This window comes from Taudactylus pleione, unplaced genomic scaffold (assembly GCF_031769625.1).
Source record: "Taudactylus pleione unplaced genomic scaffold, aTauple2 ptg000391l, whole genome shotgun sequence".
In the NCBI taxonomy this organism is placed as follows: domain Eukaryota; kingdom Metazoa; phylum Chordata; class Amphibia; order Anura; family Myobatrachidae; genus Taudactylus; species Taudactylus pleione.
This window is the reverse complement of record NW_028284792.1, coordinates 84484-102500: the sequence shown is the minus strand read 5'-3', so window position 1 is coordinate 102500 and position 18017 is coordinate 84484. Positions and strand designations below refer to the sequence as shown.

At 40.6% G+C, this 18017-nt stretch overlaps 1 protein-coding gene across 1 annotated transcript in view; it reads right to left on the bottom strand.

Annotated features, from left to right (window-relative positions):
- SPNS2 (SPNS lysolipid transporter 2, sphingosine-1-phosphate) overlaps positions 1-18017 on the bottom strand; it is a 102764-nt gene that overhangs the window by 13591 nt on the left and 71156 nt on the right. The window contains exons 9-11 of the mRNA XM_088445881.1: positions 14651-14716; positions 10222-10320; positions 8253-8416 (exon numbers count right to left, since the gene is read on the bottom strand). Of these exons, the coding sequence (XP_088302007.1) occupies positions 8253-8416; positions 10222-10320; positions 14651-14716 (329 nt within the window). The remainder of the gene's footprint in view (positions 1-8252; positions 8417-10221; positions 10321-14650; positions 14717-18017) is intronic.

Sequence of the window (18017 nt, the reverse complement as noted above, 5' to 3'; positions counted from 1 at the left end):
GAAGTCACAAGTAGATAGGGCGTACTTTGCTCTATTGCTCATTTCTCTCCAACTGCCCTGTACCTGCCTCCCCTCTGGCTGCCTTTCTTCTACAGAGGACTGATTCAGAGGTGTAATGCTGCCACAGCTGCAATGTAATATGCAGTGCCTGTGCGAATATACAAATATCTCAGCCCCCAGGATTTGTACTGACCACCCAATTCTCTCTGCTAATGACCCTGCTTACCTTCCCATGATTACCTGGTCTCACTACCACCTCCAGGATTTCACCCGTGCTACTCCCTACCACAGAAACTTCCTCTCTCTCCTTATTAGACTCTCCACTTCTCTCCCAAGTTTCAAGCCCATTTCTTTATCAGTCTATGGGCTGTTATTCTAACCAACAGTCCCCTATAGATTGAATGTTCTCATAAGCAGTTCTCGCTTCCCTTGTGTTCCCTTCCTTTTCTTACTTATGTCATTATATCCTTCCCTTGACAAAAGTGGCTCCTTAATGATCTGATCAGGCCATTAAGTAGGGCGCAGGGCTGATTTTGTGTTAATAGTGTCTGTATTTGTATATATGTGTAGTTATTATGTCCATGTTCATCTTTGTTTGTACTGTCATTTGTATGTACATGTTTGCATTGGATCTGTATAGGCACTTTATAAAAAGGAGCGGTGGACCCATTGTGGCACCCTATAAATAATCCCTATATTATGGTTTTATATTGTGTTATAAATAGATTGTCTTATAATTTGACTGTAGGCAAGTTTTTATGAGAGACACCCAGTGTGACCGTCACAATGGATGCTGACCAGAGGGTGACTGATGATCTGACAGCAGCATCACTGAAGCGCTCAGGCAACCACCGGTCTCTGTCTGCCAAACAGTGAAGGATTACATTCCCTCCAAGTGCTACATACCTAAAGTAAAAGGCCTCCATCACTGTAACAATGGATTTAGGGTTAGGCTGCAGCACCAGAGTGAGTGTTGGTACAAAATGCAGTACAGAAGATGCAAAGAGAAAAATTGGTGGGAGCCCAGGGAAGACCACCCATAATCTGCAGATATTCAGTAAAACTGCCTGGGATGCCCCCAAACATCCTGGACAGAAAGAGCCCATGACTAGGGGAAAGCTCTGTGAATTACGCCCATAGTTCACAAATTGAGTTGGAGCACTATGGTCATATATAGTAAGACATATAGCGGCTGATGCGCATCCTCTATAAATGGTCGCACACGAGGCGATGCAGAGTCACGAGCACTTCGAACACGGACCACGAAGGGCTAAACATAATAGAAAATACACCTGGTTGGAGGTGATGCACAGTGATGTGCTTGTCAGCGCTGATGGGAAAAGATCAGATGCCGTGGTGTCTGGACATGCGTACAACTAAGCATATAAGTAAATATAATGGCACCTTTTCTGTACACGCTCCTTTGGCGCAAATTAAACCTGAGTCACTAACAATTCTGCATCAGGCACATATTCCTCACCAAGCACATTGCACTCTGCTCCCTGATATTCTTACAGCTGTAACCTGCGCCCAAAGGTGTTTTATACACCAATATATTCAGCGTAAGTAAGTGCAACAAATATGTAGGAAACACAGGGACAGATGTAGGTGTGGGTCACGTTGGAGCATAACATGCACTATAGCTCATACTATATTTGTTTATGTGACATTTGTTTCCTTGAAGCAGGTCTTACAGAGCACATACGGAAATGGGTACTTCAGTGTGAGTATGTGCCATACATTATGCATATACCATTCCATTACTGTTAATGAACTACACTCTTCATGATGGAGGGAATGCTCAGCCTAGAACATTTATTATTTGTGTAAGTGCTGATTTCCAAAGCAACATCAAACCAATAACTCTCCATCATTTATGTCAAATACCTATATATAAAACCTACATCCTTTCCTAGTTGCGGAAAAATTATGCTCAACAGAGATCAATCAATCACACTTTATACTAAATATAAAAATGTAGGTATAATACTAATAAGAACTTAAAAAATAACATTATAACAGAATTGCTGTATAAATGCTGGCAAGGACAGCTGAACTTGTCCCCCCTTCACAGCTCGATTTTGCCCTGGATTTTTATACGCAGCCCTAAGGGGCTGAAAACAAAAATCAGTGAGTCTGGATCTACAGTAAAGGTTAATAGGCAATTTTGTTTTAGAGTTAGGCACTTAGCGGAGGGTTAGGCACTAGAAGGGACGGTTAGGGTCAGACACCTACCCCGAGTGTTAGGGTTAGGCACCAGGAGGGAGGGTTAGGCACCAAGGGGAGGGTTAGGGTGAAGATTAGGGTTAGAAAAAATAAAAGTAAATGTGTCAACCATTTTTGTGTCATCCTTTTGATCCTGTCGACAATTCGTACTTGTCTAGCTCTACATTTTCATTGTAAAATGAGTCATTTCAAATGATACGGAATAGTAGTTCCTAGAAAGTAAGATGCATGGTGTACTAAAGTTGATTAGTAAGTATGATGGCTTTTCAAAAGAAAAAAGAAAAACATTTTAAAAGAAAGTTAAGGAGTAAACAAAAGTATCCTTTCAATGTAGCTACAAATAAGATCAAACAAAACAAAAATATAAAACTAAAAAATAAATAAATGGGACCAACCTAAAATCTACAAGATGGAAGCTTCTTCTGAGTCACTACAGCTGCCAACAGTGAAGGAATCAGAGCCCGGCTCTCTAGTGGGAAGAAAATGCACTCTTTTTAATGTGAACACAAACTCATTTAAGCAGCATCAAGTGGGACATTACAAAGTATAGAAAATTTTAACTCTTTGTAACTTTTGTGGTTTTGTTATATAGGCGCAAATTGCATTTTATAGGAAACCCTTGGCAAAAAATCAGTTTATATACTCAAAAGTACAGTGCACCAGGAAAAAATGGGGGCTTGATGCGGAGTTGGACGTATGGCAGTTTGTTTGTGTACCATAAAAATGGAAATAATTTGTGTGCATGCTAACAATACTAATCTCCACTCATATGTGTAATGCAGATTCACTCACATCTGACACAAACTTGATTGCAGCAGGAGACACAGTATGGCACAGTCTAACATAGGCCGAGTACAGCTGTCTTTTGGTAATTGCAAACTGATGCACACCCTCATGGTGACACATATACACCTGTTAGTAGCTGTATCACCTACACGTGCCTGAGAACTGGTGCAAATACAAACTGATAATGCTGATGATCACCAGAACTAGCGGGCCGACTTCTGTTTGGCTGATTGCAAATTCACCTGAGGCTTGTTGGTGCTTTGTTCATGGATTGTATTACATAATTGTGTGTACATTTAGTTCTGCTACATTCATCCGTATTACAGGGTTGTTATTTTTTTTTTTACTTGCATCAAACCAAATAGTGATTTTTCTTCTATCAAAACAAATGTTAAAAACTTCTCTTGTGCTTATGATCTAGTTGGGTAGATTGTATCTGAGCATATGTATAATATGTACGTCTCACATAAACCTGGCACATGTGCTACTGGTATAGAGCTGGATGCATCTTGCCACCAGTTAGCAAATTGGCAAATATACCCAATTTTTATGTGCAGCTTTTTGGAGATTGATTTTTGGACACATAATAGGCCACTCAACACCACCCTAATAGTGATAACACAGTATTATCTATCCCAGCACCCAGTCCCTTCAAATGCTTCACAAATGGACACATTTGGCTCTATTCAATTAGCCGCAATGGTCTCGCGGGTGTGAGTCATTGCACTTTATGGCCGTGCAAACTCGAACAAAAGTGCTCACAGCACCATAGGTCTCTGAGCAAAACTGTGTGAATTTGGGCTCGGAGGCGGCCGCAAGGGGTGCGAAATGCGGTGCCATTGCTGGCGTTTTAATGCTGTGGCAACAGCAACTCGCACCCTTCGCAGCTAATTGGATTGACCCTATTTTCTGCTAGGCAGCTTGTCAGTGTATATTACAGGTGTTAAGTGTAAACATAAAACTGCTTTTGATACAGTTTCATTGACACTTGACATTATGAATACATAACTAGAAACAAACAGAAGTTGTCTCAATGTTGGAGACTCCTGTACTCTACTAACACCACAAAGAGGAAGCGTTTCAGCTTGGCCTGGGTTACCGCCCCAGCCTTAGTATACTGCAATACAGATAACAGATAGGGGCTGATTTAGAGTCACATGCAAGTACGTTTTGCAGATGGATCTTGCAATTCTTTGTGCTGCGCATGTTCTGTAGCGGATTATTCACAACTTTCAGCAGTAATGGCTCTCTACCACATCTCATTTTTGTTTGAGTGGGTGTGACTGGGCAGCTAGTGGGCGTTCACGTGTGGGTTAAGTGTACTGAGGAATGTCTAGAGCGTGTAGGCAGAATTCCCAGCCTCTATCTAATGGAGACTTGCACTGCAATTCAGTGACCATTTTCAGCCATACTGGCCAGGAACATCACAAGTGCTGTGCTCTACTGGCCGCCAGTAATGGCTGAGAATGGTTAGAAATTTTTTTTGATTTTAAATTTAACCATGGATCATTATTGGCATTCATGCGTCTTGCATTGGCCAATCAAACTAATCGAGGGCCCATGATTGATAATTGATGTTTCGGACCAATGAAAGGCCTCATGTTTTAAGTTCGGACATCCAAACTTGACGCAGATATGAAAGTTTGGCAATCAGGGTTAATGTTTGCCCAGCCAACATATGGGCTGCTCCAGACTCAGTGTACACAACGATGTTCATTGCTATTTAACAAAGGTCATATCCTGATCGGAGCATTGCTGAATATTTCAACAAATGTACCGCCTTGTCCTACCATCTAAAAACCACACATCATGTATGCACCACATCAGTAAAATGGTAACAAAATGTATACAAAGGAATTTACATCCTATGGTTTTTTTTGGGGGATCTGTAAATTATTTCCAGCAATAATGATTTGCAGGGTTAGCTTTTTCTACTATAGGCAGTAGTAGAAAATAGGATTAATATACAACAAAGATCACACATATATGCACTCAGTGGTAAATGGTTGTAATGCACATTGTGGCTTCACTTTCCTGCTATAGTTAATGAATGTTTCAATAAAAAGGGATGAACTTACTGAAGTATTAATGCTACTAATATCATGTAATACTGTCCAGGGCTGCAAACCATTCTTGTGAAATTGTTGAAAGAATTACTATTAACATAAAGCCCAATATCATTTTAATGAATATGTAGGACTGAGGACAAAGTCACTGTGCTTGTAGTAATGTTCTCACCTGTAAGCGTGATCCGGTGCTTCTATCTGACTGTTCCATTAACAGCTACTCTGTATATGCTGTGCTGTAAGCACTAATAAATACATTTCTAAAATATTGAAATGTATGGATACCTCTCCAGAAATGCAATCCTTTTCACTGTCCATGCACAATAGCAGCTGATCTGTACATTAAAGTGTTTTTTTAATAGAATTGTAAGAAAACCAGAGCATGTATGGATGTTAAAGATGAAAAATATCAGCTGTAGAAGATGGATAATATGGGAATAGTGAATAAAGTTAATATGAATTACCGTATATACTGGAGTATAAGCAGAGTTTTTCAGCACATTTTTTGTGCTGAAAAAGTACCCCCTCGGCTTATACTCGAGTGAAGTGTAGCGCTGACCGGACGGAGTTCGGTCAGCGCTACACAGCACAAACACACAGCCGCTGGAGCCGGCAGCTGTGTGTTTGCTGTAATCAGCAGCCGCTGAGAGTCTGTCAGACTCTCAGCGGCTGCTGCTGCTCCCACTGCGGGAGCCATCTTCCGGATCCCGCAGTGGGTAATGGGAGAGACGTCATGAGTAATGACGTCTCTCCCATGCAAAGCAGCCGGTGGAGCGGTTAGCGGCGGGACCAGGAGCGGGAGTTTCAGGTAAGTGATTTTTTTATTTTATTCTTATTACGTCTCTCTGTACTGGGGGGACTACCAGGGGGCGATTACTACAGGGGGCACTAAAAGGGGGGATTACCACTGGGGGAACTACCAGGGGGGGTTTACTACAGGGGGTACTACCAGGGGGGGATTACCACTGGGGGCACTACCAGGGGGGGATTACTACTGGAGGCACTGAAAGGGGGGATTACCACTGGGGGCACTACCAAGAGGGATTAGTACTGGAGGCACAACCAGGGGGAATTACTACTGGGGGCACTACCAGCTGCTGCCATTTCCCACCCTAGGCTTATACTCGAGTCAATAAGTTTTTCCATTTTTTTGTGGTAAAAGTAGGTACCTCGGCTTATAGTCGGGTCGACTTATACTCGAGTATATACGGTAGGCTAATTGACGTTATTTGAAGTGTGTAAATTCAGGTAACAAACATCTAACAATGTTACAAATGTGTGAATAGATTGTTCAGTCTTCGGGCTTTATTTATGAAGCGGTAGCGTTTGTAAGCCACCATTTCTTGCGGGTTGGAGAATGTAAAATCGCACTTGCATTCAGTGTAAAGCTTGGCATGCTGTACACGGACCGTGGGTGCCATTTTACATTTTATTCTCCAACCTGCCGCGAAGCAGCGGCTTACAAATGCTACTGCTTCATAAATAAAGCCCTTCATCTTAATCTTTTATTTAAATGCATTAGTAACGTGTGTGTTGTAATGTGACATGTATCCAATTGCTCATTTTAAACTGGAAAAATGGTTGTGTATGGCCAATCTCAGCTGTCTGAGCTGCAGATACCAACTTATTTTGTGTCTTTTAATAAATAGGATTCCTCAATACTTAGGTCACCATAAAGTGACAGGTTGCCAATTTTACTTTAGTAAATGTATTTCCATTCTTATACTGTACATGAGGTTGCTGTATGTTATATGATTGATAGAGTGCAAACATAAATAAATTATCTGCTGAAGAGGTGACCTATGAAATAACAGCGTAAACTAAAATAAAAAAAGTTATAATATATTATCTTGTTTTGCTATACGACAAAAATCTCCATCAAGATAGGACCCGTAATATAGGATTTGGAGACTCATGTTGAGTTAATTGTGAAGAGCATAAGAGCGAATACATTTTAATCTCTACTGAATGTAAAGTGCTTTATAAAAAGGGGCATCATTACATAGACTGCTTACCTGTTCAATCAACACTTAATTAATCAACCATCTCAGTAAATCTACAATCAGACAGACAATAGGTCTGCTGTTCCTACCTTTTTGTATGCTTTTATTGACTAGAAACCTGCGATAGTAATGGACTAACCATAACTGAAGGAGGTAGGGGATGGGAGAGGAGACTAAGGGTGGGAGCCAAAGCGTACTCATCCAAACCCGCAAAAGTAAGTAATGGTGCTTGTACAAGCTATAAAGAAGAGTAATACCCCTTTTCCACCTAAATTCTGGGTCTGACCCGGAGTTGGAACAAAGTTCCTATCCGGATCAGACCCGGAATTTTGCCGGCACTGACTCGGGATATTCCCGAGTCATCGCCGCTCACAACGCAGTCGGGTCTGCATAGACCCGGCTTTTGCGGAGTGAAAGTGGACGCTTGAAGATGACGTCATCTCCAAGCGCCACTGAAGCCGGACCAATCGGCCGGCTAGCAGCGCACTCCAGGTCATCGTGACCCGGAGTGCACTGTTCCCATAGCAGGGTTTCACGGGCTACGCTCGTGTTAAACCCTGCTAGTTACCTGGGTTGGATTGCCGGGTCACTCGACCCGGCGATCCAACCCTCTGCCCTTTTACACCAGGGAGCTGCCCGGGTTAACCCTTCAAAAACCCGGGTTTTAGCTCCGGTGTAAAAGGGGTATAAGTAAGCTCAGTTCCCTTCTTTTGTGTATTATGATTGAAGGCTAAATTTCTCCTTTTCATGGCTACTATTTGCCAGGTAAACTTATAGCTTAAAGGGTTTTTCATTATTAGCTATTTTCTTTATAATTTGGGTTCATAGTATATTTGGTTTCATCCACAACCAGCTGTGCAGTGTGCTCTTGGGAAGAGATAAAGTGAATCTGCAACACGTAATTTGCTGCTTATTCTGATAGATCTGGAGGGAAGGGCTTACAGTGTACAGTATTCCATATGGAACATACAACAAGTGTTTCAGAGGGAGATTAGGCATAGAGCAATATTAGCAGTAAAGGAACATAGGTTATTGCTACAAAAAAAAGTGATTTGGACACTGACATGATAAACTATTGTAAACGTTACTGGAAGTACCGACTTATCATTGGTGGTCTCCACCAGTAAAAAGACCACATTCGTTTCAAACAGGGAAGGGATGGTCTACTTACTGTTGCTCAGCTTTGTCGCGATCTTCCAAAAAGTAAAGTGCTGTAGCCAGGAAAAACATTCCTCCCAGTACGACGACAAAGGGGCAGAGCATTAGTGCATAGCCGAGACTCAGGAATTCCCACAGTGGAGACTTGTTGGTGCTCTCTTGGATGAGGTCCGAAATCTAGGAGACAAAAACAAAGACATGTAAACAGTCTACTCTAACCTGGTGGAAGCGAACAATTAATTTGTACAAGAGAGGAAATCAACTTTACTCTATCTGACTAATTTACATGGGCACTGGGGAGTTTGGAGGAAAACGGTGTTTAGCTAAACACAATATGCTCCTCTTCAGCACACAGGTCATTTGTGAAGTGTGCCCAGGTTTCCAGTCACTATTAAATAGTTCTAACAAATTACTGACAAACAGAACCTTTCAACAGGAACATCATGTGTGTGATTTATATTATGCAGTGGAGGCAGAAGGTCTCAGAACACAGACAGTGTTATGAAAGGCTACTAAGTTTCTCATCAGTTTTTGTACATTTATTATTATTACAGACATTCCACAGTGACAAGACAAGGTAAATTATTACACTAATTAAATGAGAATCTTTCCTTTTTAATTAACCAAAAAAAACAAAGTTGAATCCACTCTATTTTAAGGTGGAACGTAATAGTACATTTCTTGAATAAAACAACTTTATGCTGATAAGCTACTATTTTTTTGGCAAACAATTTATGGTTTGTGAAAATGAGATCATTCGTTTAACAGTTAATGATCGATCATTTCAGCATAAAGTCTGCCATTATTATTGTAGTGCAGTCACTTAGGGGGTCTATTCAGCCTCAGTGTCAATATTAGTGCTTATGTATACAAGACAATTGGGGAACAATAGAGGGATTAGGGACTTAAGAAAATTGAGACATAAAAATAAATATGGCTATTTATAAAAACAATTCAAGGATCAAATATGTAGCCTATCGTTTAATAAAGCTCCATGAAGGTAGGATAATAAGAATCCCAATGCATTTCATCCAGTAGTGCGACTTGAAGAAGTCCGACTACTGGACGAAACTTGTTGGGAGCCTTATTATACTACCTTCATGGACCTATTCTATTATTAATCATCCATTGGAAGCCATAATTGTATCATCAGTAAATGGAACAATGATGACAGTGGATGGCCATTCCATCCTACATTTTATTTCTTATGGGCTTCTAGTTTTAAGTAGTCCTATGAAATATATGTGCTAGACAATTCGTTTACAGACATTTATGGAAAGAAGGATTTCCAGGACACTATGGATTATACATTTTGTTCAACATTAATTTACAAATTGCCACCACTTTCAGTAAAGTCTCATGTTGCCAGAAAACATCTACAATGCATTTTGGAAGTAGAACAATTAGAATAATACATTGAGTTACCACTGTGATATGGCCTTGTAGTCCTGCAATGCGATGTGCAAGCTCAGACAGACAGACATCCTAAGAGCAGTTCAGCCTAACGCTGAAGACTCTGCAGTTCAGACTCATCGGCTTTAAATATGCTCATTACATTTACAGTAGTTAAAAACAAATGTGCAGAGATGTGTAATGATTCCCATAGCTGTTGTTGCATGACCCACCACTGCTGTATATCTGCACACAACTCTGCAGAACACTGCTTGGTGCTGTGCCTGATTTTTGGATCAAGTTCATAATTCCCACTTCATTTGAGAACACAGAACATGTATTCTATATAGTCATGAAAACAGTTCAATTTAATTAAATGTTAAAGTCAAACTGCTGAGTAACAAATAACGATGTACCATTTTTGTACATGAATTTATAGGCATGCAGTGAATATGAGATTTCTGTATTTCAAAACTCAGTTTTTAAAGCTTTTAATATAGGTAAATGAATATGTGATGTGTATGGACTGGGAAACAGAATAGTGTTTATTTTTATCACTAGTATTACTTATATAGCCACTGTGTACTTACAAAGCCAATAAGGTATGGGCTGCCAGCATCACCCAGAAGGTGCGATGTAAAGCTCTGCAAGGCCACAGCTGTTGCACGACGTGTTGGAATGACAACGTACTGCACAAAATAGAGAAATACAGAGCATTATAATCATTAAAGCATCAAGATCATCAGTTTCGGGCTTGAGAAATGGTGGCTGATATGGACAAAGCATGTACATACTAGGGATGTGCAGGCTCGGATAGGTTCGAGTTTGCACGTGGAGTTCGGATTTTTCCCTCCAAAAAAACGGAACTCAGAAAGAGGCAAAACGTCATCTTACATGGACGAACATCATCATTCCTGGACTTTTGTACATACTGCGTACTGCAGAAAATCTCTATATAATTTAAATATTTGGTGTAACTTCCTTATATTAAAATACAGTCATAATATAGACATGGATCCAGGCTTGGGGCAAAATTTACTAAGCGGTTGTTTCTAAATGACAGCCCTGTTCTCTTCTATTCTAAAATGTGTTTTGACGGCAGTTTTGCAGCGGTTTTGGCCTTAGTAAATCTGCAGATAGCAAATCCGCCACCAAACCGCAGTCAAAGCACATTTTAGAATAGAATAGAACAGGGCTGTCATTTAGAAACCACTGCAAAACCGCCACCAAACCAACCGGGATTAGAACAGAATAGAACCCGCCGTCAAACTCCCGGGGATTAGAACTCGCCGCTTAGTAAATTTTGCCCTTGGTGTTCAATGATTATATATTTACAGATTAGATAAACATTATTTTTGTGCTGAGAAATTAAGTTATATAGAGTAATCTCCTTGTACAGTGACAGGTAGCACTATAGACGTTCTTCCCAAATGAAATGGATCTAATGCTCCTGTCAGAATTTCTATGCAGAATACCTCAGCTTTTCTAATGAACAATACAATCCCATTAAAACCAGTATAGTAACTGCTCTTTAATATAGTTGTTGAAGATAAGAATGTAATTAGGTACAGTACAATGATTAAGAACATATAAATAACAGGACTACGCTCCTGTTGCTCGTTTTTAATAAGGAAAATAATATATATCACGGCGGGGTCATTGTGGACCCTACAATGGTTACTTAGCAATAGAAGCCTAATGTGAACATTTTGTTTTTATCTACAGAGGTCAGTTTTACTTCAATCCATATTGTTTGTGGAAACCATTGTGTAGTACTGACTGATTGATATATCAAGATATCACCAAACAAGAACACAACATTCCAGAAGCTTCCTGTTTAAAAGACACCATTCATGGCCATCAATTTGCGTTTACATTAAAGATTTCAATAGGAAATTCCAACGGCTGCAGCAGACGATGTTCAAGATTATTTCATTCCTCGGCCAGGACATAACTATAGTGTAGGACATTCCAATCAGGGAGATGGAAGTCATTGGAACAATGGTCCAAGAATGTTCTAGTTGATGAGAGGCTCTGAGAAATGTCCTTTGCTTTAGGACTTGAGTCACAAGTACAGTATGATGAGCATTAACACAGCGTTGTGTAATGACTGAGTAATTAATATGCATGACATAAGATTACACATTGTTTATGAATCAGGAAATTATAAATATGGGTGTCACTGCATTCATTACAGTCAGCTATTTATATGATGTTTCATTTAATGTACCGAATTACAAGCACCCACACATGAGGAAGTTCTGTAGAATGGATGGTAATGATATAGGTATATCTCATACCTTGGATTTAAGTATGCATCCTAATTAAAATAATTTAAAGTATTAAGTTCATTTATATGGATCCACCCTTTATTTGTTTGACCTTAATAGTTTAGCAAACAAAGAAAATTAGAATGTCAATTTACAAAGATCTTAATTAATTCTAGGTCCCTGCAGTTACTAAATAACTCTCCCCAGCTTGATACCTTTTGCAGGTAGCAGTGTTTAAATCAGACTGTGTTGTCAAGAAGCAGCTGACTGGACCAAATGCAGCATTCTCTGACTTATCAATCAGTGGGGTCTCAATAATCTACACAACCTAACCCCTGTTTTCAAAATTCACCCCGACAGAGACATTGGAGAGTAGATCAGGCAGGGATGGACTATGGGTAAGTTACGCGCTTGGTCTGCTCATTTGTGTACTCTGCTGCTGATAATTAACTTCTTAATGTTTAGAACTTTTACACATGTGAAAAAAAAAAAAGTATGACTACAAAATGTAAAGAAAAACCCCAAAACACGCAGTTTTCACTTTAACAAGAAAGAATGCTATAATGCCAAACATTTCATAGCATTTACACTGAACACTTGAGTTAATTATTCTTTCATAACATATGTTTGAATCGCCTATTTAACTTTTATAAAAAATATTATTTATTTGTTGCATGCAGTGGAGCTCATGTAGAGTTGGGTGGAAGCGCAATTTGCAGGTTTTTATTGTGCAAATTGTGAATTTTTGTAATGCGTCCCAATAATTCTCTCATCTGTCCCTATACCAATTGGGATACACAAATCCCTATGCTTAGACAGTTGGAATGGATGAGGCGATCACGCAAAGGTTTCCCATACAGATCACAGAGAAAATATATACTGTATTTAAAAGTCAGGAGGCGATTGCGTTGCGGATGCACAACTAGATTCAAGATAGGCACTCATGATAATGATGATTATCAGCTACCATTTCTAATTGGCTGAATGCATCTTGATCCCTCCCAGATATTTGTATTATTCGTGCGGCTGCTGATATTTATTCAGAATATTTAAAATGATACTAGCAACCAGTCCATGGTAGGAAATCAGATTCCCATTTGAATTTTTTAAAATGGGAAGACAGCAGGTATATTTAATTGTATAGTATTTTACATGGTAAATGAGTCTTAGGGCTGATGCTGAGATTGCAGACCATATCTTGAGCATGCTTCGGAACTGTCCACAAGCAAGTACAAGCAATGTAGAGGCGCAAGCATTTTTCCTGTGCACACAATGCAGGAGCACATACATCTGATTTCCATCCAACTCTGCATCAGCTCCTTAGTATTTATTTATATCCAGACACAGTGGGCCTGATTCAGATCCACACACAAATGCCGATGTCTATGCAGGTTGGATCGATTGTTAGCAACTGCGCATGAGTGAAAACCGCACTGCGCATGCGTAGCGATTGAACTGCGATTACGCTTGCTCAAAGGATTCACTTGCAAAGTGAGTGACAGATAGCATTTGGGTAAGGTAACGGGGGGTGGTTAGAAAATGCAGGTGTGTGTAACGTTTAAACACTTTTCTGGGCGTGCATAAATTAGCCTTGCATCCTTCCATGCAGAAGGAGAGCCCTTTGCATGTCTGGAGACCAGCTATGCCTGCGACAGCTTAGACTCACTCAGAAGGATGATGGCTGCCTGATCAGTGTCCGATGTTTCCGGTTTTGTGACTGAGTGGCGGATGTGAGATGCTTGCAGTAGGCGGTCACTAATCACTGGACGGCGAGTGAGTCATTAGCATATTTTCGTAATTGCGATCTGTGAGAAATCGCAGCTGTGATGGCATTTGTGTGCGGATCTGAATCATGCCCAGAGAGTCTAAGGCAGTGGAGGTGAACCTTGGCACTCCAACTGCTGTGGGACTACATATCCCAGCATGCTCTGCCACAGTTTTAGCATCCCCTAATAGCAAAACTCTGGCAGTGCATGCTGGGATATGTAGTCCCACAGCAGCTGGAGTGCCAACGTTTGCCACCACTGGTCTAAGCTATAGGACATAACATATTGTGTTGGAATTGCATACTGGAAATATAACTCTTACAGCTTCATTTGGAGCCTTCTATACATGTGCTTCCAGTTCCTCTTTAGGTGGAAAATAAATGAATAGTTACAAAAAAAGTAAACAAACATACTGTATCTGAAAAAATTATTACTTGAGGAAATAATCTTTATATAAATAAAGCATATTTTCCTCTATGGATCCTCAGCCAGATCCATCATTTCTAGAAAGGCTCTCCTGTGCCTGGGGCACTTCTTAAATAGTGACAAGCTATGTCTCCAACAAAAACACCCTCTATTTTACTGGTATAATAAATGAACCTATGTAGCAGATAATAGACAGCTTATCTCATTCATATAATATAGAATAGTTAGATCCATAAGCAATAATACAAAATTATTTTCTTATTTCACGAAGTGACTTCAAGTAATGCAATGGTTTTGTTACAGTCAGACCCAGGGCCGGCATGAGAGGTGTCAGGCTCCGGTATTGGGGGCATGGCCACGTCTTGTGAAAACCAGGGACCTCTGTACATGCTGAAGTAGGAATGGCCACACTGTTTTTTTTAAATCTAGTTTGATCTGTAATTACTTTGCACAGAGACCCATCCAGCAGTAGCATGTCATTAGGCTGACAAAACATGTTACGTGCAATTTTCAAACCTGTCATTAAATTAGTAGTATATGGTGACAATTGTACTCACCATTAACATATCAGCTGTTATGGCCCAATTAGAGAAGAGTAGAGTCTCCCCAGCGAATATGCAAATCTGTAACAAATCAAGGAACCTTATTAAAGAATGTCATGCAAATCATACTACTTTGTGTCATTTCAATGTACATGCCACATAATGGGTGTGGTTCAGGGGTGTACACACTGCCGATGTCAGGACAATGCTGCCCGATGGTGTCAGTGCAGAGTCGCAGTTATTATTTCAGACACACGCAGAGAAAAGTGTACTGATAACGTAGTGGGCGTTCCTAGGCAGTGACTGGGTGGTGGCTAGAAATGCACGCAAATGTGGTTTCTTTAATAAGGGCGTTATGGGAGTGTCATGAGCGTCAGTGACAGCGGCTGCGTACACAGACACAGAGTACCACTGCATCTGGGCTGGTGCACGTTTTGATGGTGCGACCGATGGTGGCGTCCAAGGACGTGTGAATCGGTATTAGTGCATGAACAGATGCTGAAAGCAGGCCCCTCAGTCCCTGCACAGATGTACACACGGGAAGGAGTGTGTAGCGCCATTTGCATAAGGCCGCAGACAAGCGACCACCAATTAGCGCTACTGCACCCACCTCTGATCAGCCCCAATAAGTCTATGTTTTTAATACTAACCATACTTGTATTAATATAATGCTCTATGCTTAATGCTGGCTACACTACCATTTGTTTAGAATATCAGATTACTGGCCAAGCTGGTCACAATTTGTTTGAAGTTGTAGTAATCTTAGCACAGAGGTGGATGCTGCAGTGCCGGCTCTTGTGCCTGTTGCAGGAGTCACGGCTGTGATGATAATAATGCTGGTATCAGCCTTCCCCTGGTGTAGTAACCGGTGTCTGCCTGTACAAGCACTTTCAGCATCTCTACACAGTTACACTACCGGTGATTTTCCACATGCCATGAGTGGCTCACCAGGGCACACCACCAACACTTGCACCAGCCCTATGGCAGGTGCAGTTTCTCCATCTGACTATGCCCCTGTGGCTGTGCGTCTGAGAATTCAGCCGTTTTCACTGATACGACCATGACACTCCCATAACACGCACATGAGATGGAATTTATTTGAATCCACTTCAGACCACCTCCCAGTCACCTCCCAGGAAGTCCCCATTTCTGATACAGTCACTCATGATTGCAACAGAATCTTTGAGCATATACTCCTTGTGATGCATGCATTGTAGGGGTTTCCAGGACTGTTCGTACATGCGCAGTTGCAAATAATCGTTTAAATACGTGAACAGCAGCATTGTGTTCAAATAGCGTGCACCTCTGTATCAGGCCCTCAATGAGCCACTTAGAGGTGATTCAGAGTTGTACGGGTCTTAGTCATATCTCCACTTGCAGCTGAATGGGTGTAACTGGGCATCAACGAGAAGTTCGCACGTAGGATACTGTAAGTTGGCCATTGGTGCATAGATGGAATAGTATGACGCAGACTCTGAATAAAGGCTCATGTTCACATTTATTTAGGAGCACAGAAAGCAGCCGCAATTGAAATTCATGTGCAACTGTGAATCAGATCCTTAATGACTACCAGGTCAACTAGACTGCCCCAATATGGCTCCATGTGTGGAGAGGTGTGTATTGGGGACAGACGTGGTAAACATGCATGTGTTATTTAGTACATTTCATCTGCTGATGTAGACTGATAACTTACCAATCACAAGATCAGGTTATTTAATAACAAAGCAGTCTAATAATTCCTAATAAGGTGTTCTGGGCCACATGATGCAATGTAGAGCAAGCCTGTTGTCACAGGCAGTATTGCAGATTAAGGGATGAGCCGCATGTAATGCAAACACAATTCCGGATGCCTGCTGCGAATGGAATGCTAATGCAACTACATGTCCGTATTCAGATTCGTAGCACTTACACCTACCCCATGCTAGGTGCAGGAGATGTGACTAAATTTGGCGTCCACAGTGCAAACGCACGACTCAAAATAGTGAGAAACAGTTACACGCTGACGGAGCAGTTCTCTTACATGCATAGGCCCAGCAGCCACCCAGTAACATCCATTCAGCGGCCATAGGGAAATGGGGATGCATACAACTCTGAAACGCTGGGAAGTTCAAACACCTGTACGTAGCCAGTAACATATGCAGAGTTTGCTAAATATGGGTAGATGCGGATGATTTCGGTCAAGTATGCGGCTCAGAAACAGGCCCTATATGGCTAGGGTTGGAAACCTATAGTCACCACAATATCTGTCCAATTCAATAAAAATGGACCAAGTTGGCAGACGTACACTGTCTTTGCTGCAAGCATTTGGACCCAATTATTAACTGAAAAATACACCCTTCTAAATTAATAAATTAGCAACAATAACAGCAATTATTCTTAATAATCCTTATTTATATGGAATATACAATACAATGGGGGAATTAAGTGCAAGGTTCTGTTGAATGTTTATATCCTCCCTGTGCTTGCGTGGGTTTCCCCCGGGTGCTCCCGTTTCCTCCCACACTCCAAAAATATACTGGTAGGTTAATTGGCCCCCAACAAAAATTAACCATAGTGTGTATGTGTGTGAGCATGTGGTAAGGAATATAGATTGTAAGCTCCATTGGGGCAGGGACTGATGTGAACGGTAAGATAGTCTCTGTACAGCACTGTGGAATATGTGTGCTCTATATAAATAACTGGTAATAAATAAAAGTGTGGCTGCGCACATTGCGGGTAATTACGGGATGGAAAACCTTGCTTGTTTTTGTCTGCATCTCTATGGAGGGCGTGCAAAAATGAGCAAGGTTTCCTTCCTGGATAACCTACATTACAGCTAATTGAATCTCCCCGATGATTAGCAGATAAGTAACAATATTAAGTAATAATTAGAAATAGAACAGATGTCCAAATAACAGTGCCACCCCAATACAACTAATAACTGCTGATTGAAGCATCCCTCACATATAGGAGTGATTCTTTCAGCTGAAGTATATAATGCAGTAATTTGTCACTGTAGTTTATTTTACCAAGAGTATAACATATTAATATCAATATGAAGGATTTGCTGAGGAGTGAGCACATCAAGAGTACTTCAGATCAGTTTTACTCTTTATATTACTGAACAATGTCAGAGTGGTCTGGAATTAGGAAAGTTTGTACTGATGTGAACTGCACATTGTAGTAACAATAGAGGACTTTATTAATAGATGTAAAAGATTCACAGTCAATTCTCTTTTCCTTTGGTACATATGATATAGAATACCTTTTATTATCTAATAGTCACTATTCGGTAATAAAAGGTGTTATATATCATATGTACCAAAGGGAAAGAGAATTGACTGAATCTTTTACATCTATTAAATAGTGCTTTGTCTATGGGATATAATGCATGTGACCAGCT